At 38.5% G+C, this 27390-nt stretch overlaps 1 protein-coding gene across 6 annotated transcripts in view; it reads left to right on the top strand.

The window, feature by feature from the left end:
* The first annotated feature begins 17369 nt into the window (after positions 1-17369).
* The window catches only part of PPP3CB (protein phosphatase 3 catalytic subunit beta), a 29833-nt gene continuing 19812 nt past the window's right edge, over positions 17370-27390 (top strand). For all 6 annotated transcript variants that reach the window (XM_054382757.1, XM_054382753.1, XM_054382756.1 and 3 more), the window contains exons 1-4: positions 17370-17525; positions 19743-19867; positions 23043-23154; positions 23807-23952. In XM_054382757.1, coding sequence (XP_054238732.1) covers positions 17498-17525; positions 19743-19867; positions 23043-23154; positions 23807-23952 — 411 coding nt within the window. In that variant the 5' untranslated portion in view covers positions 17370-17497. The remainder of the gene's footprint in view (positions 17526-19742; positions 19868-23042; positions 23155-23806; positions 23953-27390) is intronic.

Here is a 27390-nt window from a genome sequence, read left to right as displayed (position 1 = left end):
TGAACACAAGGATGTAACTCATATGAAGAGCTGAATAGTACAGACCACAAAATACGTTCCCTGTTACAGAGCTGTGAGATTGGTGTTTTTAAATAAGGTCCTATACGCAGACCTGCTTACCTTGAATACTTGCTTGTGGAGGCTCTGAGAAAACTAGAGAGAACACAAAGGAGGTCAGCAAAAAGCAGTGAACTCAATTTTTAGAGTAGAGGTGACTGGATCATAGTCTATTAATATCATCAAGGTAGTAAGATAAATGAAGAGAGGGAATTGCTTGGTCTCAGATGGTAGGAGAAAGAGCAATTCCTTAAGGCTAAGGAAGGAAAAGTTTGAACTAGATAATAAGGGCAGGGGAAGAAATGCTTTAAGCAGAGCAAGCGAGAGAGATTTTGAGGAACCTAAGGAAGAGTTTGAGGTACCATCACTCCAAAGGTGTGAGATCTAAATTAGAGATATATCTGGTAGGTTTTGGTATGGAAAATACCACCTAAAATTCTAGAGTCAGTCTAAGTGGCACAGGCTGAGTTGCCTTAGGCTGTTTTTACTCTTGTGATACGATGCAAGCACTAACTGTGGCCTTGACTAAATGTAGTCTGTACTTTCAGAGACTCTGCCTTGAGCTTATTGGGAAATGAAGGAAATGTGTGCAGGAAGGGAGTGTAATAGGATAGACTTTAACAGTGAAGTAGCTTATAATGTATACCCCAAAATACCTGATAGTTTGGTTTTGAGTTCTTGGTTGGTTGTTTTTTTTAAGCCAGTAGAGCTTCTCTGTACTGGATGACATCAGTAGCTGGATTAATTGCAGTGGAAATCATGGTGCTGGAGAAAATGACTGAAGACTAAGCTTTTAACCTTTCTGAACAGTGCCCTTGTGTTACACATAAAAAGGTTTGCCTTAAAAAATAGTGGCTTGGGATAGCAGAGAAATCTCGTGTCCTCTTAAAGCTTTCAAATATTCATGTTAAAGTTCAGTTTAGCAATATGTCAAAATTTATTTAAAATGGGGCTTGTTCTGAGTCAGTCTTGCAGTTTATACCAACTGCAATAGTATTCCTGGCAATTCAGAAAGGACAGTTGCAAGCAGTCACTAGTAAGACTCCATGAAATGGAACAACCTCTTAAAAGTTTTATCTTCCTCATCTTACTCTTCTCTTCTGCTTATAGCACATCTTCCCCTCTCAGACCTGGTTTATCTTGGCAAAATTTGCTCTATGCATCTTTCTCTTGGGATCTGGAATATATCTCTCTCTCCTGTGATTCAATTTCTTTCATAGAGTTTTCAAGAAGTTCTTGTTGGGTAATTAGATGATTCTGGGACATTGCATTGTGCCAGTTTTAAAGATATGTCGCTGTGAGAGTCAGAAGTGATTGTTCTGATCATTTGACCTCCTGCATGAGATGGTTACAGAATTTCACATAGCAGTTTTTATGTCTTAACTTCTGTCTGAATTTCAGTAAATAGCAATTGTTGTCTGAGGTGACAATTTACTGAAATACAGTTATTATATCTTGCAGTACTTGGGGAAGATGTCAGAGAAGCGTAGGTTTTAACATAACACTGTTTGAACGTCTTTTGCATGCAGCTTCAGTCTGTACTGCTTTGAGATGGAAGAGCAAGACAGGGATCATCTGCATCCCAAATGGCTCCATTCCCTATTGCACAAAATAAGATGGATTGTCTAGATTATTCCATGTGCTTTCTCTTGCTGAATTATGTCTCTAATACAAAAGCAGTTGTTCAGAAAGCAGTCTAGTGCTGGCATTTAGCTATAATGGTTTGGAATACTCAGTCAGAATAGGGATCAGGAGCCTTTTTTTGGTGGCTTTTTGTTGTTGTTTGGTGGGGGTTTGGTTTTGTTTGGTTTTGGTTTGTTTTTAATTTGATATTAAAATGTGTAGAATGGAATGGCCACTTGGTGGCAAAGCTGAATAGGAATGTGACTGCTTCTCAGAAATACTTTGTCAGGCATTTGCGGGAAACTGTCAGGATTATAAAGGCACACTGATTTCTACCTGCAAGGCCATGTTTCTGTTTGTAATTGTGTTCCTAAGTTTTTGCAATCATAACAGTTTTTGTGGTGCTAGTAGAAATGCTTTGATTCCCTGAACACAAGGTGTACTCAACCAGCTTTGCTTTCATTGTGAGGTGAGTTGTGGCAATGTGAGTGCACCTTTCAAAGTCTGTAGCAGATTTCGAGACAGTGGCACGAAAAAGCTTCAGTGACACACCCAGGGGTGTAGTTCTATAGTTTTCTCTATCCCTAATGAAGGTTTTGATCTTCTCCTAATGAGAAAGATACATGCTCTGTACTGTAATGAAGCAAGGTGGAATATGTTAGAAAACTGACAATAAAACCCCAAGGTAATTCTGCTAGCTAACTTCTCTTTTAATTTATTATTTTTAATGTTTTAAGGAGGTGTGGTTTGTAGGGAGACGTTAACACCATTTATGACATCAACCTGTTGTATTGGGAAGTGGGGGAAGACCCTACTAAGATTTCATCTGTATGAGCCTTCAGGACATCTGGATGAGACTTGGAAATGTTTCCACATGCAGGGCACTAGATTTGCTGCATAGACACCAATGGCTCCTGGCACAGCATCATAACAAAATAAAATTATGCTATGCCTTTTCTTCAACCAGAGTTATGACTGTGCTAGACCCTTTTACTTCATATCCCAGTAGACAATATGTCAGCTGCAGACTCATGAGAGAATTGAGCAATTGAAATAAGTAGGAGACATCTCCTGCAACTGCAATTCAGGTGAGGCAAAGAGGTGATTCCTGACAATGTTCAGCAAGGTCTTGAGCTCACTGTGTTTGGAAATGTATGAACAGATTAATTTATGTGTAACAGGAGAATCTCTCTGCTATTTCATCCTGTCAGACAGTCAAACTCCGTTTATTAGCAAGCCTCTCAATTCTAAATAAGAAACTGAATTAATTCTCCCATCTCCTTATTCCTGTAGATCTCCATTAAGCTAATACTCTCAATAGAAGCAACATTCACTTGTTGCTTCTTCCTATCCCATGCTCTCGCTGCATATTCTGAATGGATACACGTGCGTGCTATTGAAGCAAATGAGCTTTTGTTCTAGTTTAGAAAGAAGCCCTTTAAATTGGTTGTAAAAGGACAGACATTTGCAGAACATGTATCAAGTAGTAATTCCTGCTACTGGAAAGCATAGCAATTACATTTAAAAAAAAAAGTAATCCAGGATTTCTTCCATGACACTCTAATGTATCCCACCTCTTTTTGTGTACTTGCACACATTTTACTCTTGGACATGGAATTTAATAGAATTCTGTTTTTCCAAGGCTTTGGAGTTTTACAAGTGGCATTATTAAATAATTCATAGATTTATAATTCTGATTCCCTTGGAATTTTCAGTTCCTTCCTTCAATGTCTTTACAGTATTTCATTCAATGTTTCTTGCTTGGACTGGCTTGACTATGTGATAAAAAAACAGTCAACCCAAGCTCTTTAACCCATCAATTTTAATGGTTAAGATGGCAGGTACTTATCTCAGGTGTCATCTGTTCCCTTTGGACCTGGATAGCACAAGAAAAAAAGACCTTACTGGAATGTATTGCCTCAGAATGTCTTTTCTTTCTTAAATTCCCAATTTATTATGTGAAATAGTTTGCACAGTGCAGTACAAATAATGCACAGGAGACATATTATTAGCTGAAATGGAGAGCAGCAACTCTTAAATACGGCTTTATCTAATCAAATACAGTATATCTGTATGTTTAGATGCTTGCTAGAGCTGACTCAGTAATTCATGCATATGGGGAATGCCTGTGCCCTGCTGCATTTGCAAAGATCAGGCACGTTGCACAGGGCAGTTGCCTTCCCAAGCAGGTTTGAAGGATGTCAGGGACAGGGCATTCAACACTTCGGGCTGCCTCTGTTGACCACTGTTGTTCAGCTCTAAGTGTGGAGCAGAGGTGTTTGACCAAATTACCTGGTGGTGGAAGCTTGTACTAAAGCATGCCTAGGTTTTCCTTGGTGGACCTTCTTTTTCCTACTCTTACCCTGTCCTAGTTTGGCCCTGCAGCTTAAGCCCTCATCTGTGGGGTGAGGCTGTAGGGTCTTTTGCAACGGCGGTGTAGGCAGGAGCCAGACCCTTGAGGGCGCAGATGCTGTCCTTCGCTCTGAAGTGGTGTCCTGGAAGGACTGAGGATCCCCCTTCAATCTTGGACGGGGAAGGCGGCCCCCGCGCTGGCCTCAGGCTTCGCCTTCTGACAAAATGGCTCCCCTATTCCTGCTGCTGCCCCAGGGGCCCTGCCCTGCCAGGAATGGAGGAGCGGGGCAGGGGGCAGGGGGCCGGGGCGGCCCCGTGGAGCTCTCCATGGTGGCCGCCAGCCGTCGCCCGCTGAGGGGCCGCTGGGGGCCGGACCGGGCCGCCGCACCGCCCCTCTTCCCCACCACCCCCCAGTCTCGTCCTGACGCCTGCCCGGCGCGGGGGCGGGGGCGCGTCGCGGCGGGGCGCTCCCAGCTCTTCACCCGCCTCTGCTGCTGTGGGTGAGAGTGCCCGGGAGCGCGGGGCCGCAGCCTCCGCCCCTCTCCGCGTCCAGCGGCGGAGGCGCCGCCCCGGAGAGAGTGGAGTTTCGCCACGCTCCCTAACGGCCGCGCTGGCGGCGCGGCGCAGCCAGGAGTTTCGCCACGCTCCCGCAGTCCCCTCGTGGGGTGGCGGCGCGGTGCATGCCGGGCCCGAGGCGGACTGTCCCTTCGCTGCGCGAGGAGCTGGGTGCCGCGCCTGCCGCCATGTTCCGCTGGGCCGCCGCCGCCCGGGGTCTGTAGCCGCCCCCGCCCCGCTTCGTCGCTGGCCGCCGTGCGCCCCTCTCCCCGCCAGTCCACCGGCGGAGGAGGCGGAGGAAGGCGCCGCCGCGCCCAGCAACCAGCGCCGGAGCTCGGCAGCGCCCAGCGATGTCCGCCAAGGAGGCGAGCAAGGTGCTGCTCCTGTCGTCCCACGCCACCAGCGAGCGTGCCGTCAAGGGTGAGCCTCCGTCTGACTGGCGGCCTGACGCTGCCCGGGCCTGAGCCCAGCGGGTGTGCGGAGAACATGGCTGCCCAGGGCGGCGGCCGCTTGAGTGGCCGGGGGCGCCCGGGCTCAGAGAAATGGCCCGCCCGCGCGTGGGGATGGGGGCCCTCGAGTGTGCTCGCCGTGCAAGCTGCTCTCGGCTGACATGGGAGCGGCGCGCCCGCAGGAGGGTGCCCGGCTCCGTGCAGAGGCGTGGGGTGCCTTCATGGGCGTGGAAATAGCCGGAGTCGGCTGGGTTTGTAGATGGGGAGGCCGAGCTGGACGCCGAGGCTGCCCCGGAAGGCAGCGGGGCTGGTGCCGCCTGCGATGAGCCCTGCGGCAGGCCATCTCCTGGAGCTGCCCCTGGGACTGAGGGTCCGCATGCTGCGGGTAGTAGTGGTGCCCGAGGCCTGCGGCCCCGGTGCAGCCCTCCCAGATGCGGTGCTCGGGCGTTGTTAGCATGAGGGTGCGTGTGCTCTGCTGGATGGGGGCCACCGGCTTCCCCGCCCGGGGTCTGGCCCTTTCACGCCTCCTCTGCGGGGGCTTTCCTGTCTGCGCAGAGGAGATCCTTGTAATTGCAGAAGCTGACAGCGCCGATGAAGAGGGAGTGGGAAGGTGCTGCCGCCCTTTCTATTGGCTGCTGGTCTCAGGTTCCCAGTTATGATGGAAAAAAATTCACCTTGATCTATTTCTTCGTGGCCTTTCTTGATAGCACTCCCTCATGGGAAGCCCTTAAAAATCGAACGTTGTACTTCTCAGAAGAAAAAGCAAAACGTTTTAAAGTAGTTAAATCTATGTGAAACTGAGATGATCTAGTGACCATAATACGGTGAAATATGAGCATCCTTGTTCAGGAGCCCATCAAGTGTGTCATTTTAGTGTTTGTGGGCAGAATAATCCTTCACAACTAAAGCATCCTAATATATATTCATTAGATCAGAATTGTCAGTTAAGAGGATAGCATAGGTAACACTTCAAAGAATTTCTAATTTTTGTTTACTCAGATTACAGATAATTTTATTTTGATCTCAAAGGTTTTGGAATTGAACTATATTTGATAATGGCAGTGTGGATATTCGTAGTAGCAGACCTGGGCTATTGGAATTCATGGCCATACACAATGCAGTCTGCTTTCTAAAACTGATTTTCCTAGGAACACAGAGTGTGACTGAGTTCACCTGGATGGAGGTCTTTTGGCTTAACATTTTATGTAACAGAAAGTCTTGAGAAATGAAAAGGATGTCTTTGCCTTCAGTAGGTCTTAATTAAAGCCCGTAGTATGTTTTGGGAATCAGCGTGTTTTCCAGTAAGCTGGAAAGCTTTGCTCACAGTAAGTTGTTAGTCATTTTGGATTGCTTAACCTGTTGATTTTTTTTTAACAAATTGCAAGAGTGAAAATAGAAAATGTTAAAACTTGTCTATTGGAAACTTGTACTCACTAGCACTTTTTTGATACAATGTTTAGACTTTCTGAATTTTTGGACCTTTACTACAATTTGTTGTTAAGAAATTGAGTTGTTCAAGCAGACCAAGTGACCTAATGGTGATTAGATACTTTACAGTGCACTGGAAAACCTGCTGATGTCCAAGCGCTTAGTAGTTCAGCTTGTTAAACATGACCTGTGCACCTGGCGATTGGAAATTATAACTAAGACTTGCTTCATTCTAACAGGAGTACAGCATGGGGTTACAGAATTTCTTTGAGCCTGGGTATGTAGGGTACAAAATGACTGTAAAAGGAATCAAGCTGTAATAGCTTCATCTGACATAATTGCAACCACTTGAATGTTCATATAACAACATTCTGTTTTTTGTTTTTTGTTGTTGGGTTTTTTTGTTGGTTTTTTTTTTCTGGTGACCTATTCATGCATGTCATGCTGAATTACTGATTTCTGGAGAAAGTTGTGTCAAGATGTCTGTGTTCTTGATATGAAGGACAATGCTTCTCCACCATTAGGTGCAGTGCAGTTGGAAATATTTCTTTAGACAGTGACCCCAGAGGTGCAGGATTGCAGGTCATATCAGTGCAAAATGGGAGTATGTATGGAACATAAATACATTTGTGGAAACCACATTTGAACATGACACCAATGTCACATCCATGTTCACAAACAGATTTGTTGCCTCTTGCATACCCAGAAATGCTTGCCATACTCTTAACTATTGTGTGATCACCTGATGACAGTTAAGGCAATACTCTATAAGGTGGGCCCTCTGCTTTTGTCAAGACAGCACTGCATACCAGGGAGCCCAAAAGTGTGAATTTTTTATGCTGAAAATACGTGGACCAGGTGTGCTGGTGAAACTATTAAGACAACAGATCAAATGGTTTTGGATTGTCTGCACCTTTAACTTCTATAATTCTTATGAATAACTACAGAAATTGCCTCTTTTTTCATTAGTATCCACTTATTGGTAATTATTAGTGAATTTATTTACTTGAATAAGGTTTTGGGATTCTTTTTAAGGCAGTAAGTTTTTTCTGTTTGTTTTCTATAATGTGATCCACTGTAGGAATAAAAATTGTGAAAGCCTTCTGAAAATTTTACATAATAAAGTAGGGTAATAATTAGAGTGCATCACTATTTATATTTTGACGGATATATTTAGCAGTTACTGGGAAGCACATATGTCTAGGAAAATATCTGAAAGGTTATCAGGTTTAATGCTCATATTAGGCGTATATGTAATAAACATAGTCATAGTTTTAAGTACATAGGCTATGCAGCCTAGCTGCGTTGGTATGGCCTACCTTGCCAAATACAAATTCTTAGAATCATAGAAACAACTGGGTTGGAAGAGACCTCCAAGATCATCCAGTCTAACCTATCGTCCAAGATCATTAGTTGCTTTTGAAGTGCATAAAAAGCTCAAATTTTCTGTTTTCATAACTTAGACAATTTAACTAAGTAATTCATACTTAAAGCATTTCCTATGAAGTAATAGTTAGCTACAGGACTGAAATATCTAAAATCAGTTTTTATATTTGCTTACCAAAAGTATCTTACGGCTAGGCTTTTGTTATTGCTCGTTGCTTGTTTGTTTTTAAAGAGATGAGAAAAATGTACCTGTCTCCTTGATTCATTGTTTTCTGAGGCACCCTCTTCATCTTTGAAGAATGATACGTAGTGCTTTACTGTCTTGTGGAAGATAGCATTTGCCTCTATTCTGTCAAAATCAGAAAAACTTTTTTTTTTCTTTAAATGGCTGTTGATATTTAACTGCTATATCAGGTTCATTTGAGTTTGCCTTCGTATTTGGGTGATGGACTGACTAAAATCAGTACTTGTGCTTGAGCTTTCATACTTTAAATTTGTCAATGTGTTGTATCTTTTCTACTGAAACAACTGTTCCACTAGGATGCAGTAAAGTGCTTTCCCTGATATGGAGGAGGAAGTGCTTGTAAGCTCAATTTGATGGAGTGGTCCTGGACACAGCAGGGATGAGTCTTCATTGGTTTTACTTTAAGGGCAAAGTACCATGGCTTTTGTCTGACCCACCTGTTGGTAACTAGCTATGCCACAAAATTGTACTTGGAAGTACTCTATCCTCCTCAGCATTGTCCTTTGTGTACTGTGGGTGTTACTAGGCTGTGGGAAACAATCCACAAGCCCTTGTCATGATGAGCTAATGGATATTTTTTTTTTTCTAAATTTGGAGCTGATGTCTGTTCTTCTAAAAATGAGAGGCTTCAATATTCCTTTATTTTGGGTAAAAGTCATGCTGTAGTTTGGCAATCAGTCATTTTGGATGTTAAATGGTAGCTCATTGAAACAGCTCTTTAGGGATTCCCAAAAAGAAAGTAGCTCATAGACTTGAGCAAGGTCCTAAGTTAGGACACTAATAGCTACTTTGTAACAATGATTTCCATGTAAAAGCAAAAGAAATTATTTTCAGTATTTGAATGGTAAAAATACTCAACAGGTAAAAGGATAAGTGCTTACAGGCCAGATAAAAGCTGTTTTTAAAATGTTGTAAGGCACTTAGAATACCTTTATGGTGCTGGTTGGAAATGATTCTAAAATAATTCAGAAACACAGTGAAGTAAAGAGAATATTAAAAGGTCCTACATAAAAAAAAATAACTAAACATCATCAATAAACTGTTACACTTTTGTGAGAGAGAACGGGATGGAATTGATAAGTTAGTGTGTGGCCTTCTAATTGTGTGGGGTTTTTTGGTGTTTGTTGGTGTTTGGTTGGTTGGTTTGTTTTGCTTTGTTTTATTTTTTGAGAGGCTGGTTAGAATCATCTTAGTAACAAAACCCACTCAAATAATGGAAGCCTGCCTCAATTTTAGTAGGGCCAGTTGGCAATTGAGTCTTGGAGAGGTGAAGCCAGAGAAGTATCTGTCAGATACTTACATGTGTGTTTATTGCATAAGGAACTACGAACTCTTTCAAGACATGAGTCAATTCTTAGTGCTGAGTGGGACCCCAAAGAATTATCTCATTTATATGTAAGTGATTGTAGAACCTATCAATAAAACAATTATTTAATTTTGTTTAAACAATCCCATTTTTCTAGTGTCCCTAAGGGAACTCTGCAAAATTGCAGATTGATTTTCCATAGCCTGTAGTGTAACTCATCTTCTTAATCTGAGAAATGGACCACAGCAATGTTTCTTAAACTCTAGATTGAACTGGAGAGCTGCAGGTCAGGAAGTTTACTCTAAACAGACTCATATCACTTGTTAAGAAAGAGTGGATTAATTGTATTCCTGGGGGAAATAGAGTGTTAAAAAGGTTTTGGTACAGTTTTCATAGATTGAAATCAAGATAAATTGTTAGAATATTTTGGAGGAACCAGTGAGCTAGTTGATCCAGACAAAACTAGGCACAAAGGAGCCTTTGAAGTAAGCAAGTAAAAGACAAAATAACCTTTTGAATAAAAATTAGTTAGGAAAGAAGAAATTAGTAGGAAAGAAACCTCTGTGGTTGAAGGAAGTAGATATCTGTCATCTGTACTCTTGAAATGTATTGCTAAGTTATTAGAAAACAGAGTGAATGGCAAATAATAATTCTTACTCAGGATAGCAAACTTCCAGAGACGTTTCAGAAAGCTCTTTTTAGACTGAGCACCTTGGCAAAGAACTTACAGGAGTCACTGTTGTGATAAAGGTGGAGTAGACTCTACATGGGAAAGAGGGTGGTCAACTCAGGAAAGAAACATTGGGGTCTGTATGGATAATATTCTGAGAATGTTAGTGCAGTGGCAGCCAAACAGGCTGATAGGAGTTTAGGGATTATTAGAAGATCACTTTAGGAAAAAAGAGAATGCACCATCATGCCTTTGTTATATCTTGTGTTATATGTACATCTTGAGCAGAAGCATGTAATTTTAGTCCTTCTTGCTGATTTTCTTCTTTGTATAAAGATATGTTCAGAGGCACAGAGTGGCTTTCATGGAAGGTGGAACAATGAAGATGAGAAATCTGTGACTTAGAAAGGGGCAGCAGAGTAGCAGATAGAATTAGATAAAGCTTACATCATGGAAAAGTTACATAGGAAGCAACTGTAATTCTTGTCTCCCTGTGAAATGGAGAAATGCAATACTAAACAAAACTTCCCAGAAATTCATATAAAAGAAAGGTGAAGTACTTTTTCATCTAATTAAAAATTAAAATTGTGGAATTCATAATAAAAAGGTGCAAGGGAGGCAAAACCTACAAAAGCATCTATTCAGGATCTGGACAAAGTAGTGAAAAGTAGTTCTCAGCAATTGTAAACGTGGTGGTCACGACAAAACTCTAGAGGAAATCCTTAAAACACTGTTTGGAAACAGCACATGGAGGGGAAGACCTATGAATGCATCACTGCTAGAAGCACTAAATAATGTAAGTACTAAATAATCTTTTGTTGTAACACACTATGGCCATTTTAATTGGAGGAGCACCTTTAAATACTTTTCAAATAAATAATTATGTTTTTTCCCAAAGAGAACCTTACAAAATCATCAACCAAGTTAATAAAAAAATTAACAGATAGTATAAAAGATGAATACAAAAGGACATATTAGGTATATTGACGGTCTCACTTGAGATTTAAAATTTTATGAAATGTTTAAGACAGCAAGGATGTCTTAAAAGTCTGAGCCTCTCTCCATCATTTTTGAAAAGTCATGGAGAACAGGAGAGGTGCGTGATAACTGGAAGAAAGCAAATGTCAGTCCAGTCTTCTAAAAAGGCAAGAAAGAGAACCCAGGCAACTACAGACCAGTCAGCCACACCTCCATCCCTGGAAAGATGATGGAGCAGCTCATGCTGGAGGTCATCTCTAACCACGTGGAAGACAAGAAGGTTATCAGGAGTAGCCAACATGGGTTTACCAAGGGGAGGTCCTGTCTGACTAATCTGATAGCCTTCTATGAAACCATGACCACATGGGTAGATGAGGGAAGAGCAGTGGATGTCATGTACCTTGACTTCAGTAAGGCTTTTGATACGGTCTCCCATAATATCCTCATAGAAAACCTCAAGAAATGTGGCGTAGACAGTTGGTCCATGAGGTGGATTGAAAACTGTCTCAACAACAGAGTTCAGAGGGTTGTCATCAGTAGCAGAGTGACCTTGGAGGCCTGTGGCCAGTGGTGTTCCCCAGGGATCAGTACTGGGTCCAGTTTTGTTCAATATCTTTCTCGATGACCTGGATGAGGGCATTGAGAGTACCCTCAGCAAGTTCACTGATGGCACAGAACTGCAGGGTGGCTGATACCCTGTCAGGCTGTGCAGCCATCCAACAAGATCTGGACAGGCTGGAGAGCTGGGTGCAGGCAAACCTCATGAAGTTCAACAAGGACCAGTGCAGGGTCCTGCATCTGGGGAGGAATAACAGCAGGCACCAGTACAGGTAGGGGCTGCCCTGCTGGAAAGCAGCTCCATGGAGAAAGACCTCCACGGAAGTGGAGAGCGAGTTTTCCATGGAACAACAATGTGCCCTTGTGACCAAGAGAACCAATGATATCCTGGGATGAATGAAGAAAAGTGTGTTCAGTAGGTCTAGGGAGGTTCTTCTCCCCCTCTACTCTGCCCTGATGGGACCACACCTGGAATGCTGTGTCCAGTTTTGGGCTCCCCAGTTCGAGAGAGACAGGGACCTGCTGGAGAGAATCCAATGGAGAGCCACAAGGACGATTAGGGGACTTGAGGTGGGGCTTCTCAGTCTTGAGAAGACTGAGAGGGGATCTCATCAATGTCTATAGATATCTGAGGGGTGGGTGTCAAGTGGAGGGGGCCAGGCTCTTTTTGGTGATATGTAATAATAAGACAAGGAACAACGGGTACAAGCTTGAACATAGAAGATTTCATCTCAACATGAGGGGAAACTTTACAGTGAGGGTGATGGAGCACTGGAACAAGCTGCCCAGAGAGGTTGTGGAGTCTCCTTCTCTGGATGCATTCAAAACCTGTCTGGATGCATTCCTGTGTGGACTATGCTAGGTGATCCTGCTTTGGCAGGGGCATTTGACCTGATGATCTCTGGAGATCCCTTCCAGCCTCTAATGTACTGTGATACTGTGATGTGCTAAGAAAGGATAAAATAAATAGTGCCTGCGGTGATTTTGTGTGGTTTCAGGGTTTTGGGGGTCATTTTTCCATGCTTCCAGAATGCTTGTTAAGATAGCAGGTGGTATGCATTCCAAAAAACTTGTGTAAAGGAATAGGTTTTGTGGCATTTAGGAAAAATACCATAATTTGCAAGAAACTGAGTTCTCTGAATCTACACATTCTCGTTTGGGATGAATAGTGTAGCTCCTGTCTTTTCACAGCTATTGATTCTAGCTTTTTGATTCAAGTAACTGCTGTTGTGTATTTGTGCTTAACTGATATTTTCAGGGTTGCTGATCCACAGACCATCTGTGATGCCTTTATGTGATTTCTTCTCAAATCTCTTCTGTCAAATGCTGGTGGATAATTAGATATATTCTGTCCTCAGCAGTCATGGGTGCCGCATCACTTCTCAGGGACAAGCTGAAAGATGTGCTAGGTGTTAAGCTTGGTGATTCAGAGTGACAGTACTTTGACAGCAATGCATTTGTAAAATCAAAACCCACCAAACCTGATTAAATGATAGAATAAACACAGACAACTATGATATCATGGTAATAAACCTGCTGACAAAATGAACTATACTGGCCTGTCTTTCACAGAACGGCATGGTTGTATGATATCTTAGCAGCAACAAACATACATTGTTTCATTTTACCTGCCACCAAAGCCACAAATTCTTTATGAACGCGGTGTGTTTGGTAACCTTAGCAGTGTGAGCTGAGACTGTCTGTGATTCCAAACCCACACTTAGAAAATGAAATCTGGGACACTGAGCTTTTACAGCCAAAGTAGAGTTCATGGAAAATGTTGTGGGTACTTGATTATAGAGGAAAAATAGCTAGTTTTCTTTCACTGCCAAGGAATAATAATTATCTGAGTTTAAAGGTCTTAAGAGCAGAAAACGCTTTGCTTGTGAAAATAGAGTACCTTGTACAGGTGTTCCCCAATACTTTTTCCTACCATTAGTCTAGAGGCTTGGATCTCATCTAGTTTCTTGAACCTGTTCCAGTGGAGTGACTGATACTAGCCAGATTGAACCAAGATTTTCAAAATGTGCATATATATCAGCATGGTTTAAATTTACAGTATCTGCATGTAAGATGTTATTAGCAGCTACTGTTGTGCTCAGTTACTAGGCAATGCAAGATCTGCCTTGGGTGTGAAAGTCGTGTGTTTGTATTAGTTGCCATATTGTACCTCTCAGCAGGGATTATTCTACTGGGTAAAGTGCCATGCTAATACAGTTTTTCTGCTTCTGAACTGCTTTGCAGCATACAATGGATTCATCCATTCAGATGTGTGCTAACTTTTGGATCTCTGTAGCATACTTTGTTGTGATGTATGCAAGTACCCAGAGGTTGTAGAAAGTCAGTGTAGAAGTAGGTTTAGAGGTTTGACTTTTGATATCTGTTTTCTGCAGTATAAAGGAAAGCTGATTGGTTTTTTCCTCTTTGTAAATGCATATGCAAATTGTAATAAAACTATCACAACCATTTTGTTAACAACCCCAAACACTACTCACGTTTTTTTCCCAGCATTACTTCTTAAAATTTTGCATCAATATAGTTAAAATTGCATATCCATATGTATTTTAAAAGTGAAATTGATTCATTTGTGATGACAAGTAACAGTTTGTTTCAGAAAATATCACGTTGTTGTAAATTGTGATATACTATTTTTGTTACTATTTTTAATCTTTTGCTAATAGTATATAGTCTGTTATTTTGTGCTGCAATATGTATTGCTTTAGAGAGTCATCCCTAAATGCTTTTCTGTTGCTTATCTTTGCTGGAAATGGAAGAAGGGAATCCTTTAATGACCAATACCATGTTATTTCCTTAGGGTGATTCCTCTTAATTACCATTCCATAGCAGTCTCAAGAGCACAGATTATGCACAAAGCCTTTGAAACATGGATTATATTTCTGTCTTGGAACACATCATGCCGCAATTCCTTTTCCTTAGGCTATAGCATTCTATTATGACTTCATCAAAGGTTTAATTAAACCCATTAGTTTGCAGAAATTGTCTACATGCTTCAAAAATGATCATCTTTAGCCTATTAAAATACATTATTTGTAATATTTTTCAAAAGTACAATCTCAATACAGTGTTCACTGTTGTTGAGACAAAAATTAAAGTATTAAATGGAAAGAAACAGTTTCATAGTGTTGTTGTTTTATTCAGTTGGGTGATGCAGATAAAATCTGTAGCCATGCTTAATTCTGCCTTCTCTAAAGATTATTCTAAACAAAAAATACCCTTCTTAGGCAATAGTAAAATACATATATGAAAAGGATTTTGTTAAACTATGAGGGAGGAAGTATTTTAAAGACTTCATTTTTCCATGAGGCAAATACAAATTTACAGATGCTTAATTACTTCTGATTCTGACACTCATGATTCAGGAACATGATGGATAGCCCCTGTATATCCAGAGATTTTTAATTTGAGTCTTCATAAATACAGTAATTTGAATACTTTGAGACAGTTCTTTCCGGACACTGAACAGAAATATCTGGTTTTCCAGCCCCCAGAAAACATAGCTTGCTAGACAAACTCAAAGCTGTAGTTTCCTAAAATAGACAGAATTATTTTTTTTGTTCAAATCCCATCTGGCATATATTACATGGACATAAAAACTTAAAAAGAAAATTTCATCTACCTTAGAACTCTTGAGATATTTCTGAACTGTCAGAAGGAAAGGATCAACACCATCTCTCTAAAATCTGCAGCCACTGGTGATCATAGTAAGTCAATAATGATATGCACTTAAGAGAGTGAAGAACAGATGGAAAACTCAACAGACCATTTCTACCACACCCTACATCTAAAAAAAAGAAGTCCAAAAAGTAAAAAGAGTCATCTTTCATTTAAGTAGATCGGTATCTAGGAATAATACGAGAACTAGTGAAACAAAACTCCTATAAAACTGTGTCTTGGAGGTGATTGATTGGTTCTGGCAAGGTATGGTCTCTAAAGCTTTTACAACAATTATAGCAGAAGAAATCTCTGTTGTCTGTTCTCATAAAAGGATGAGCTCCACTTGGCATTTATAAAGGGAGCCATGGGCCCACAATGTGTTAAAAGGTGAGCGAAGAAATGGCCTAAACCAAATTTATAAATATAATTAATTAATAGATTAATATAAACTTTAGATAATGCAAAAATAACATTAAGATAATGTGAAGGTTGGAAAGTCAGGTTAAAAAAAAGGTTGATGCTTGCCCAGTCACAGTTAGGTGACAGTTAAATTTGTCTTGTTGGAACAATGGATTTTAGAGACAAATTATGTTTTAAAACATGGATTTTAGAGAGACATTATGTTTTAAAACTATTGCTGTGTAAGTGTTTATGAACACTTGGACTAAATGGAATTTTAACACTTCCAAATGAAACTTGAATCATTACTAGAGGAGACTGGAAGGAAAGACATGCTGTTGCTTTTGTGTTAATAAAATACTTCATGTCCAAAAGTAAAGTTCCAAATTTATTATACACCATGTAATGTAAAGGCACATTTTTCAACTTCTTCCTTACTTACAAACTTTTATAAGAGGGAGAATAGACAATTCTCCAGTTTATTTTCTTGTCTCATTTACTGTCAGTGAATATATGCCCCTACTCTTAATCTTTTTACTGGCAGTGCAACAGGAAGATAAGAAAAGAGAAGCTCAGTGAAGGAATTTCAGCCTACAGTGGGAATGTTGTAGGCTCCCCAAATTACATTTTTTCTTGATTGTATGAACTTGTTCTGCTGTTTAGTCAGTAGTTTGACAGAATTTCAAACTGGCAGTCCATTTTACCCCTTTTTGCCATTCAGGGGTCATGAGCACATGCTGTCATAGAACACTGTTAGAGTCCCCTTTTGCTTACATTTTTCAGCTGAAGAATACTGGTCTGTTTATTTACTCCTGTAGAAATCATTCTGACATTTTGATTTCCATTACTGGTCCTTGAATCCTTTTAAAATTCTTAGTTCTTTTTTATTAAGTGGACAAACCAGAGTTAGATGTTAGGTTTAATGATGGCATGTCCTTTGGTTTTCAATTCACTAATAATCCTTACCATTCAATTTTCTGCGTTTGTTTGACTTGTCAGCATCAGTGTTTTCCTAGAACTACAAGAAAGACCTTGGTTCTGAATAGTAATAGTGATTTACATATATATTGTAGTCTATATAATAATATAGTGTGTTATAATCTGTGGGTTTTGTATGAAAAGTTACCAATTTTTTCCTTCCTTAATTTGCATTTATTAACATTTAATGTGTCATATTTTGCTGAGCCACTCAGTAGCATGGATAACTTCTGTAGCTGCTACTCTTCGTTGCCTGGAATACTTACTGTCACCTGACTTACTTTCTTTCACCTGAGTTACTCTCTTTTCAGTGTAGTGTATGAATTTATTAAATAGATTCTAGGAGGGCTTCTCTTCTTCCTTTCCAGGTAATGACTAGTACCTTATTTTACTTCTTTAAACAGTATTTTGTCATTTTCTTGCTAATTCTGAATTTGTTTTGATGGTGCTTTTTGGGGTTTTTGTTTGTTTGGGCTTGGGGATTTTTTTGAGGGTTTGATGATTGGCTTAAAATGCCTTTTAATTTTTTTAGATACATACACAGATATCACTGTTCCATCCAGCTTTTAGTGATGTCATCAAATTGGAAAACAACTATTCCATAACAGATCCAATTCAGTTAAAATAACATTGTAGTGACTGCTGTTTCTCCTTCTTAAATTTTAGCTGTCCCTTTTCCACCAACACATCGCCTGACATCTGAAGAAGTGTTTGACACAGATGGAAGACCAAGGGTTGACATTTTGAAGAACCACTTGATAAAAGAAGGTCGAGTGGATGAAGAAATTGCACTTAGAATCATCAATGAGGGTGCTGCAATATTACGGAGGGAAAAAACTATGATAGAAGTTGAAGCTCCAATTACAGGTAATATTTCTTGTTAATTTCACTCATGAATAAATTTAGTAAAGCCAGATTTTTCCAGCAGTATAATTTGCCTTAAATATTACTACAATAAAATTTCTCTGTAGTCTTAATGAATTGTCCCTCACAACTGTATTTACCTAGCAGTACTCAAATGGTATGAAAAAATTTTCTGCACGTTATTTTGCAAAATGAAGGCATTAAGCCTGTTGTAGAAAAGACAGTGGTACTGAGATTAAAGCAGCAAAATTGAAAGTAGCCAAATGCTGATGAATTACAGATTTCTAGTTCCTGTAATGTTGTAAGTGAGTATAAGACAGCTTCCTGGAATAGAAAAATGAACTCAGAATTGTACTGAAATCTAAATACGTGAAAAGAAGCTAATTGCTGTGGTTTGAGGCAGATACTGTGAACTGGAATTCAGGGTCAGAAGTGCACCTTTATAGTTCCTGTATAGGTGAGACTGGCTATTGCATGTGAAACCATGTTATGTGAGGGTAATAGCACTGGAAAGTGTTGAAAAGATTGTTTTACTATCTTTAACACACTAGGACTAGACCCACTTTGATACAGGACTGACTCAGGGCTTTTGGGAATATTGTTAATGGTTTGACTAATTCTGTTTCTGTCTGGCCTGGTAAAAGGTGGAATTGGTGTCTTCTAGTACTTTTATTTATAAACAGTCCAGATTTATAGAAGATAGTTTATGCTGCATATCTGCTACCTATGATAATGCAAGTAGATTTGATTAAACTGTACATCATTACTGTTTTTTAAAAAACAGATGGTTGAAATGGTGGAAACCACTACATTTCTGAACTCAGAGTCTTTTGAAACTCCAGACAAAGCTTAGAACTACAGTATTGTCCATATATTTAGGATTTTTAGATTTCTGTTTATTCAGATAGTTCTCTAGAGCTACTGGTATATTGGTAGCTGAAACAGAAGGAAAGTTCTTGCAGTATTTGAGTAGGAATCTTAAGTGACATAAAAGAGGACACATTCTCTTAATATTTTGTAGGTCATGATAACAAATGCTCCAAAGGAATAACAACCTTTAAAGTGTGGTGTGCCATATCTGATATTTATTTCCAAAGTTATAGCAATATTTTTCTGGAAAAAAAAAGGAAAGAATTACTGATAAACTCTGAGAAACTGGGCAATGCTATTCATCAGTTGATTGGTGGCATTTTGAATCAGTGACAGGCATCATCTCCCAAATCCTGTTGTTATCAGCAATATCTCATGCAAAGATGAGAAAGCAGCTCCTGACTTCTGCAGCGCTGGGAACTCCTGTGGGGAAAAGGAGTTAGAACAGTTGTCTCTTCCATATGTTTTTTTAATTATTTTTTAAATTGAATTGTGAGAGGACCTGGGTTTGCCATGTGCTCTTCAGGGACTTCCCATCTGCTAGCTTTGGCACTTCTGCCTTAGGTTGCTGACCACTGGTCTCATCCTGTCTTATATTCTAAAAACACAAGAAAAAATCCACTGTTGAAATGGTGAACATGGTTCTTCGAAGGAGAAAACTAAGTAAGCAAAAAGAAGATATGTCGATATTAAAAGGATTGTTAGTCTGACTCAGAAACAAAATCATTTTAACCTCTTTTTTTTTCAGTCAATAAGGACACAGCAAATTGTTGCAAAGCAGGAGGCATTTTCAAATACTGTAACAGTGTGAGAACTGAAATCCCGCCCACACCGACAATAACCAGGCTAGCTCAGTCTCTCTCTCCAATGGAAGTGTTTAGAGTAATCATTATTTTGCTTTCTAATACCCAATAGTGACTTATTTACATTCTTTCTCTGCTCAAACTTTGTGAAGAAAAATTAAAAAGATAGTCTTAAAACCATCACAAATGTGTATACAAAGAGAATTTACAAAGATAGCTACAGGCTTGGAGTGAGCACTAAAGACCTGCTCACAAGAAAGACAGCTTTGAAGAGCTCAATGCTCTGTGCATTAACCATACTTTAAAAATGTTCAGCAATCTGCTAGAATCACATAGGACTATCATCAGTTGTCTCAGGTAGTGAGGACAGCATCTTAATGAAAAGCAAAGGTAGAGACTTCAAAAAATTTATATTCCTGCTCTGTACCTGCCTTTACTCTTAATTAGAAGTTCTTTGTGGCTGTTTACTTAACTATATATTAATAACTTTTCTATTAGAAAGTTTTTTTATTTTAAAAATTAATTGGAACAAAATTTTTGCTTGCAGTGTGTGGTGATATTCATGGCCAGTTCTTTGATCTAATGAAGCTGTTTGAAGTGGGAGGATCACCTGCTAACACAAGATACCTCTTCCTCGGTGACTATGTAGACAGAGGTTATTTTAGTATAGAGGTAACTGAATATATTAATCTGTTCTTTGTCCTAAACCTTTCTATAAACACACACTTCTACATTGGTTTTCAAATGAAATTTTAGGTCTACTTTAACACATGAATGTGTTCTGCTCGCTTTGCCCTATGATAAGCCTGACTGACTGGACTGTCCCACTGAAATAACCAGACTTACTCATTTTTCTCTCCTCTTTCATTAGTTAGTTTTTTAAAAGTTGAATTCTATAGCATTATTATATATAATCCTACTTTGGAAATATGCAGGGAGGTGTGTATTTACAGTTTTGGAGAACAGGTGAGTCATGATGGCAAGGTCTTTTAATTTATTATAGCTGTTTATCTGTATAAACCAGTTTCATTTTGCTTATGTAATCAAATGTTTTTTTAATCATTATTAATATTTTTCTTCACTAAAATTCTGGGAGTGGTTGCAGATAATTCCCTAAGGATGGCAAGTGTTTCTGCCATTAATTTTTCAGGTATTGTCAATCTAAATTTATTATTTTTTTTCTGCATGATTATTAAGTGTGCTACATGCCAGAGATGTCATGTTATTCATACCATTTCCTTTCAGAGCTATCATTTTAAAATTAACTGTTGTTCTGGATCCAGCCTGGAGGGTGCCTCAGCTTGGGATTTCTTCATAAATACCAAATCTAATATATTAGAGTGTCACACCATGAAAGTATTTTGCAAGTCATGGTGTATGATACCTCATTTCTGTGTTCAAATTATGCTGTACTAATAACGTGTGATTATGTACTGTAAAGGGCATGCACAATGCCTTTCGGAGTTCTAAGGGGTGGTAGAGAAACAGGAGAAGCAGCAAGAGCAGTTGCCTCAAAGTCATATAAGGAAAAAATTTCAAAAGGCATTCCCTGTTTATTAATGTAGTCTTCTTAGCCTCCTCCTGATAATTACAAATAATGTAATTTCCCTTGAAAAGGCCATTCACATAGCAATACTATATAGTAATATATCGAAACATGATACGACTGCTTTTTACACTTAAAAAAACCTTCTGAACAATGGATGTTCTTGAATATATTTTTTCTCATGAGTTTTATTTTAATACAATATTTTGCATGCTAAATATGATTGTGGAATATGTAAAGATATGCTAAATATACTCTTGAAAACCACTCCAGTGTTCTTAAAAGGCTTGTCTGTCTTCCTTGAGATAATCTGCTCTCTTCTACTCTGAGTGATTGTTTGGGTATCAATGAACTATGTGGCAGATTATCTCAATGAAGTTGAATTGCTTCAAGTGTGTGAAGTTGGGGCTATGCTTTGGGGTACTGTTGAGAAAGAAAAAAGTAGTACATGAAAATCAGCTATTTGTTTTCCATTTTAACCTTAAAAAAAAGTCCTGCTGAAGTTTTTGCTTTAACATTCAGGAAGTGTGATCTGATCTCCAAGAGTTTTCATGTATGTTTGCTTGAAAATCTTGGAAATGTGATACACTTGGTAAAATATTTGACTTTTCACAGAAAAGAGAAGGTGAAATTTTCAAAAAATGTACAAACAGTGAAGTATCATCTTTCAGTAACAAATTCTTTATCAGTCTGTCCTGAAAGACTTATCTTTAATTGCATTGGTATTCTAGTAGTAACCCATTAAAAAATGTCATCACTTCTAATAGGGAAGATAATTACATACTACCATTGTATAGAACAAAATGCTGAGATCAAGATGGAGTCCTTCACATAAGTGTGTGCAAATTATTCTCTTCTGTTCTGGAAATAGCAAGACCAAAAGAAATCTGGCATTAGTGTGTATTTGACAATGAAAAAATGAATATGCCAATACAGGAAACGTAAAAAAGAATAGTTCATTTTGTACTTTATAGGGAACATGTTTGAAGACATTTAAATCTCAGCAATTTAATGAAATGCAGTATCCATTCACTGAAAGGAAGGGATTACTTTGACACTTCTCTATTAACTGTTTTCCAAATTGACAGTTTTTATAAATTTTTCATACAAACTGACTTAACTGAAACAGTTCACAATTATAGAACTTGTCAAATTAATTCATGTAGTCATTTGATTATGATAAGTAGGTTTTTTGTAAGAAGCTGATTATACTCTCTGCTGGGAAACAGTTTTAAAGAGTCCAGGGACTTTGCAATATATTTGGATGTTTTGGAGATACAGAAACACTGGAAAGCAAGTGGTATAATTAGCAAAATCAGTTTTGCATATTTTTACTAAGAAGATAAGAAAAATTCTGTAATTGCTTTAGCTAAACCTCACGATAGAAGTCTTTGATGTATTTTTCCATGTTTGCTGCAGCTTTTTTAAATGTTCCTTTGTTTTCTTCCTTCATTTACTTACTGTTCTGTGGGATATAAGTTTGAGGAACAATAGCTTCAGGGTGCTTGTATTGATTAAGAGCAATAGTAATAACATGGAGGTAACTTCAGTGTAGTCTAGAATTTCTCATATTTTAAGTTTTCTGTACTCAGTTAAAAATAAAAGAATCAGATTTGGAATTTAAGAGCTACATTTTGGACATACAGGACTGCTGGGTAGTAACAGACTCTTAAATTGAAAAACTTGTGCATGTTCTGTAGCTCTGTCCTCAACTGTTCACTGATGATGTTGCAAAAGTAACGACATATGGAAACTTACTATAATTCTTTGAATTTACTGCTTGAACAGTGAATAAATAAAAAGGCTCTCCCAGTTTTGGGGGAGGAAGGAGATTTATGCTATCCAGTCTTAGTTTAAAACTGTCTCCAAATGGTATAGCTAACTTTAATGTAAATAGTTCTGTGAAGTTTTTTTCTTCAATCTCTGTTAATAAGTGTCTGCTTTCCTTGTTCTGCCAGTATTTAGAATCATAAAATCACATTTTAGGTACAAGCACATACATTATTTGTCTAGGTGAAAGTGTTCTGCAAAATGATTCTGCTGAGTTTATTTTATTATTGAATGTCCAGTAAATATACATATTTTTCAGCACGCTGTGCATCTGTTCTAAGGAAAGTAATAAGCAGATTGCATAGATAACGGCCAGAATGGACTTGGGGAAATAGTGCTGTATTTTAAAATGGCACAATAATCTGTTATTTGCTTTTGAAGCTGTTAACATTCTTATTCAGCATTTCTCGTTGAGTACTCTCATAATTTTGAAACTAGTGAGTTTTACCGGATGTCTTTGTTTTTCAACAGTGTGTGCTGTACTTATGGGTCCTGAAAATTCTCTACCCAAGCACGTTATTTCTTTTGAGAGGCAATCATGAATGCAGACACCTAACAGAGTATTTTACCTTTAAGCAAGAATGTAAGTACTGTCTAAGAATGTAAAGTTTGCAGACTTCCAACCTGCTGATCTACAGTCTTATAATTTTGCTTGAGAGATGTTTGTCTGTTAGTTTAATTAAGGTCTTCCAAACATTTGGAGGCCTCTTTGAGTTCTGTACAATTAATTGCTTGCAGTTGAGTTTGGCATTGGAGTGCAAGTTATGGAGAAGAATGCTGAGTGCAGAGATACATTATGGAGTACCTTTTGGTGTATGAATCCTGATTTTAAACTCTTGGAGAGAGGAAGGTTATTTAGTCAGGAATTCAAAGTAATTTACTGAGCCACATTGTGAAGCTAGCAAGCAAACCCTACTGCTGAGTAAATTTTCCATTTGGGGAATTGATTTCAGCTATACTATTAAGACAACTCTTTTGGTGACATCAGCTACTTCTCATTTGGAAGCTCATATAAATATTGATCCAGTGATAAATGGATCATTTACCCTGGTAAAACCCTCTTTGATGTAGGTAAAAGTGATGTAATGTGGAAATGCTCATCTAAACCCAAACATACTGCTTTGGGTTTTTTTTTAAGGATTTGCTTTGAGACTTGCTCTTATAAGTATGATCCACTAGATCGCTTCTTCCATATCATATGGATTTCTTACTGTTTTGTGTTTTCATTCCTGCAGGTAAAATAAAGTACTCAGAAAGAGTCTACGATGCTTGTATGGAAGCTTTTGATTGCCTCCCTCTTGCTGCTCTCTTAAATCAACAGTTTCTTTGTGTTCATGGTGGACTTTCACCTGAAATTAATACACTAGATGACATTAGGAGAGTGAGTATTATGTAAATTTGAAAATAAGTGGACATACAGATATTTAAATGTTACTGTACAAAGTCATGTTGATGAAGTTGTCAGTGTATTATTTTCTGATCTTTCCTTGCTTGCAAGTGTAAAACAGGACCTGAAACATAGGCTAAGCAATGCCATAATTAAAAACTCTAGGTTTGTCTAGTGCAATTTCAGTTAGTAGATCTCATTGGGACAGCTGAAATTGTTACAAAACACACACCAAAAAAAGCCCCTCAGAACACTGTGCGGTTCGCTGAGACAGGTAGAACACATAAAGAGCTTCATATCCAATTAAAATAATGCTTTGCATTTCTTTCTGGAGGAGAGCTAGTGTTCTCATGGCTTACAATTATTTCATAGAATGATAGAATCATTAGGGTTGGAAGAGACCTCTAAGATCATCAAATCTCACCTCCTACCCAACACCTCCATGACCAATAGACCATGTCCCTCATTGCTGCATCTACTTGTTTTATGAACACCTTCAGGGATGGTGACAATATTTTTTGGTGTATCAAAAATCATACTGCAGTTATTCTGAAAAACTGGAGGTATTTTATTCTCTTGATCATGTGGATTTTGATTTTGAGAGTATGTGAAATTGCAGCATTCACTAGAAAATCAGATTTGTATTTAAAATGGCAAATTTGGTAGAGTAATGGCTGTGGAATGCTTCTCATTGCAGTAAACAAGCAAAGTACACTGGTAAGAATGAAAACAAGTTTTAAAAATTATACAATGGCAATACTAAGTAGTGGTGTGCAATTTAATGGGAGGAAGATTGTGATGACATGAGTTACCTGTTTCTAATAACTTAGTTTTGACCCATGTGGACTGCTGATGGCAGGTAAAGATTGTATCAGATGAGAATTTTCAAGCTAAACTGCTTTCCTTTTGGCATAGTACTTTTTTACTTGTAGTTAACTGAGCTGACATCTTGACTGCTGCATTCAGAAATGAAACCCATTCCAGTTATGATTAGTAATAGCTAAATTGTGCTTGATTTGAGCTTAAAATATAAATAGGTGGTTCTAAGAAAGCTTTGAGATTATAGGTAAGGATGGAAGAAAAAAACATTGTTTATCCAATATCAGAGAGAAAGAAAAAGTATGTTCCTAATTTGGTTTTACAGTATATAAATATTGCTAGCTTAATTTGTCTTTTATCTTTATTTATTGTATTTGGGGGCATGGGGGGCATTTTCTCCTTTTTTTGTGCCCCATTTTTCTTTTTTACTGCTTCCTCTCCTCAGACATACAGGCCAGTTGAATTTCATTTCTGAATTTACCAGATTTTATTTTATACTGACTATATCATTTCAAGAGGGTGGAATGTCAATTTATTTCACTGCCAGGCACAATGATGAGAAAGGAGAAGAAAATGGCAGAAACAAATAGGAAGCATATTTACAAGCTCAGAGCAGTAAGTAGGAAAATGCACAGAGGCACATTGGATTTTCAGTGCAAACATTGACATGTACAGAAATCCACATGTGTTGTGCAGAGAAAGAGAAGGAAGAAAGCAAAGCAAGTAAATGGTGTCCTCTTAACAAGGCCTTAACACTTCTCAAGTTACAGCTTTTTGGGAAGTAATGTAAATGAAAAACACTTTGGGAAGCTGCTGTCTTAACAGGGTTGTGATTCATTGTTCTTTTAGTCTCAGTCTTGCAGCTAATCAGGTTTCAAAGGGTCAAATAAATTTAATTAAAAGATAATTCTGTCATCTTGGCCCATACTTTCATATATGCTTCTATAATAGTCAAGGCTACATTAGGATGAACTGTAAGCTTGTATGTATGAAAATTGCATTATATAATGCTTCTGATGAAAATCATGTTTAAAAATGTAAGACACTGTTATTAGAGCTGTTTTGGGGGCCTTTTTTTGAGAGAATTATCTGGTAACTTGGAAAACTCACCATGGGTTGGCAGCAGCTTCAGTAGGTGCATTAAAGCTTGGCATGCACTGATGTGGGATTGTAGATAGCAGTTTCTAAGTTCCCTTTAAGAGATAAGACAAAACAAAGAAGAGTTGTATTTTGGGGCCTGAAACTGGGATGAAACCTTTCTGGTATCCGTCTGAAAGAGGCAACTGTCCTGTTTGTGTCTTGACCTTGTAAGATAAGTGGAAAGGAATGCATACTTTTTTATTTTAGTGTAGCTGCAAAACTTATCTTTACCCATATATTATGCCAATTGTGTTAGAGTGAGCTAATTGGTACTTCTCTGGGCTTTGTATCTTTTATGTGTTATATCACCCATTTTTGGGTGGATCTAAAAGGACCCTCAGATGCTATAATAAATGTCTTCAATTATCATGTTGGAGTCCATGATCAATCTGCCGTGGCACACTGATGCTGTAAATGTATTCAAATTAAATGGGTGATGTGAAATGCTGTTTTTTTATCTAGGAAAAGATCATGCACTTGTACTACAAGTGTGGTGCATGAGATGACTTCTCTAAGCAGTTGAGACAACTGTATAGTACAAGCCTTGTGGTTTATTAGCAGAAGTTCTTATTAGGGAGAGGTCTTCTCTGTGAATGTGTAGACAGTAATCTGATATAAGAAGGGATATCACAGCTCTATAAACAATGCAGGGACCACCTAAGGAAAAAAAAATCTGTGCAGATGCAATTTCTTTTGGATTAAGTCTTGTCAGTATTATTGACATTCTGGAAGGTGATTAAACTGCAACAGATTAAATTATTGTTTATGCTGGTATTGACTTATTTCGAGTTAAAAAATATCATAGTACTTACAACAGTAGAGCCTAGCTGGAAAGATTGCTGCAAGTGTTTCTTGTTTCTGGGAAAATGGAAGTTTATGAAACTTGCAGTAGTCTGATTTTTATTCTCTGAACCTAGTTTAGACAAAGGTCTTGGTTCTGTTGCTAAAGATTCACTATTTCAGAAACATGTCCACATTAATTTAGCTGTCCAGTTATTTCACTTACACCACCAAGGTTCTACTGAAACAAAATTCCAGGAATTGTGATTTGTAAAGAGGAAAGCATGCAGATAAGATTATGGAGACTATTAACTAAAAGAGAAGAAACACAAATTTTATCCTGGCTTTACATAATGGTGTTCTTTTATTTAGTTCTTGGTGGTACTAAGGCTTGATCAGCAAAGTGCCTTGAAATACGTGGGGACGTTACTGGGAATTTGTCTTTATAGTACCTTGCTTCCAGTCTGTGATGTGCTGAAATTTAGTTTTCTTTAGTAATGTCTAAGATGACTGCCACTCTTCCCTGGCTGTATACTGTTTGTAGGGCTTTACTATGTAGTAGTTCTCAGAAAAATTAGGCCAGATTAAAGCTGGTGTCTGTGTCTTCAGGTATATGCAACTTTTGTGAAGGTCTGTTACCTCAAAAGTAACATAGTGTAATTTTAATTTACCGTGCCTTAATCTGCCTCTAAG

This window comes from Indicator indicator, chromosome 7 (assembly GCF_027791375.1).
Source record: "Indicator indicator isolate 239-I01 chromosome 7, UM_Iind_1.1, whole genome shotgun sequence".
NCBI classification, from domain to species: Eukaryota; Metazoa; Chordata; class Aves; order Piciformes; family Indicatoridae; genus Indicator; species Indicator indicator.
Note: the sequence above shows the minus strand (reverse complement) of the source record. Positions and strands in the feature narration are given on the sequence as shown.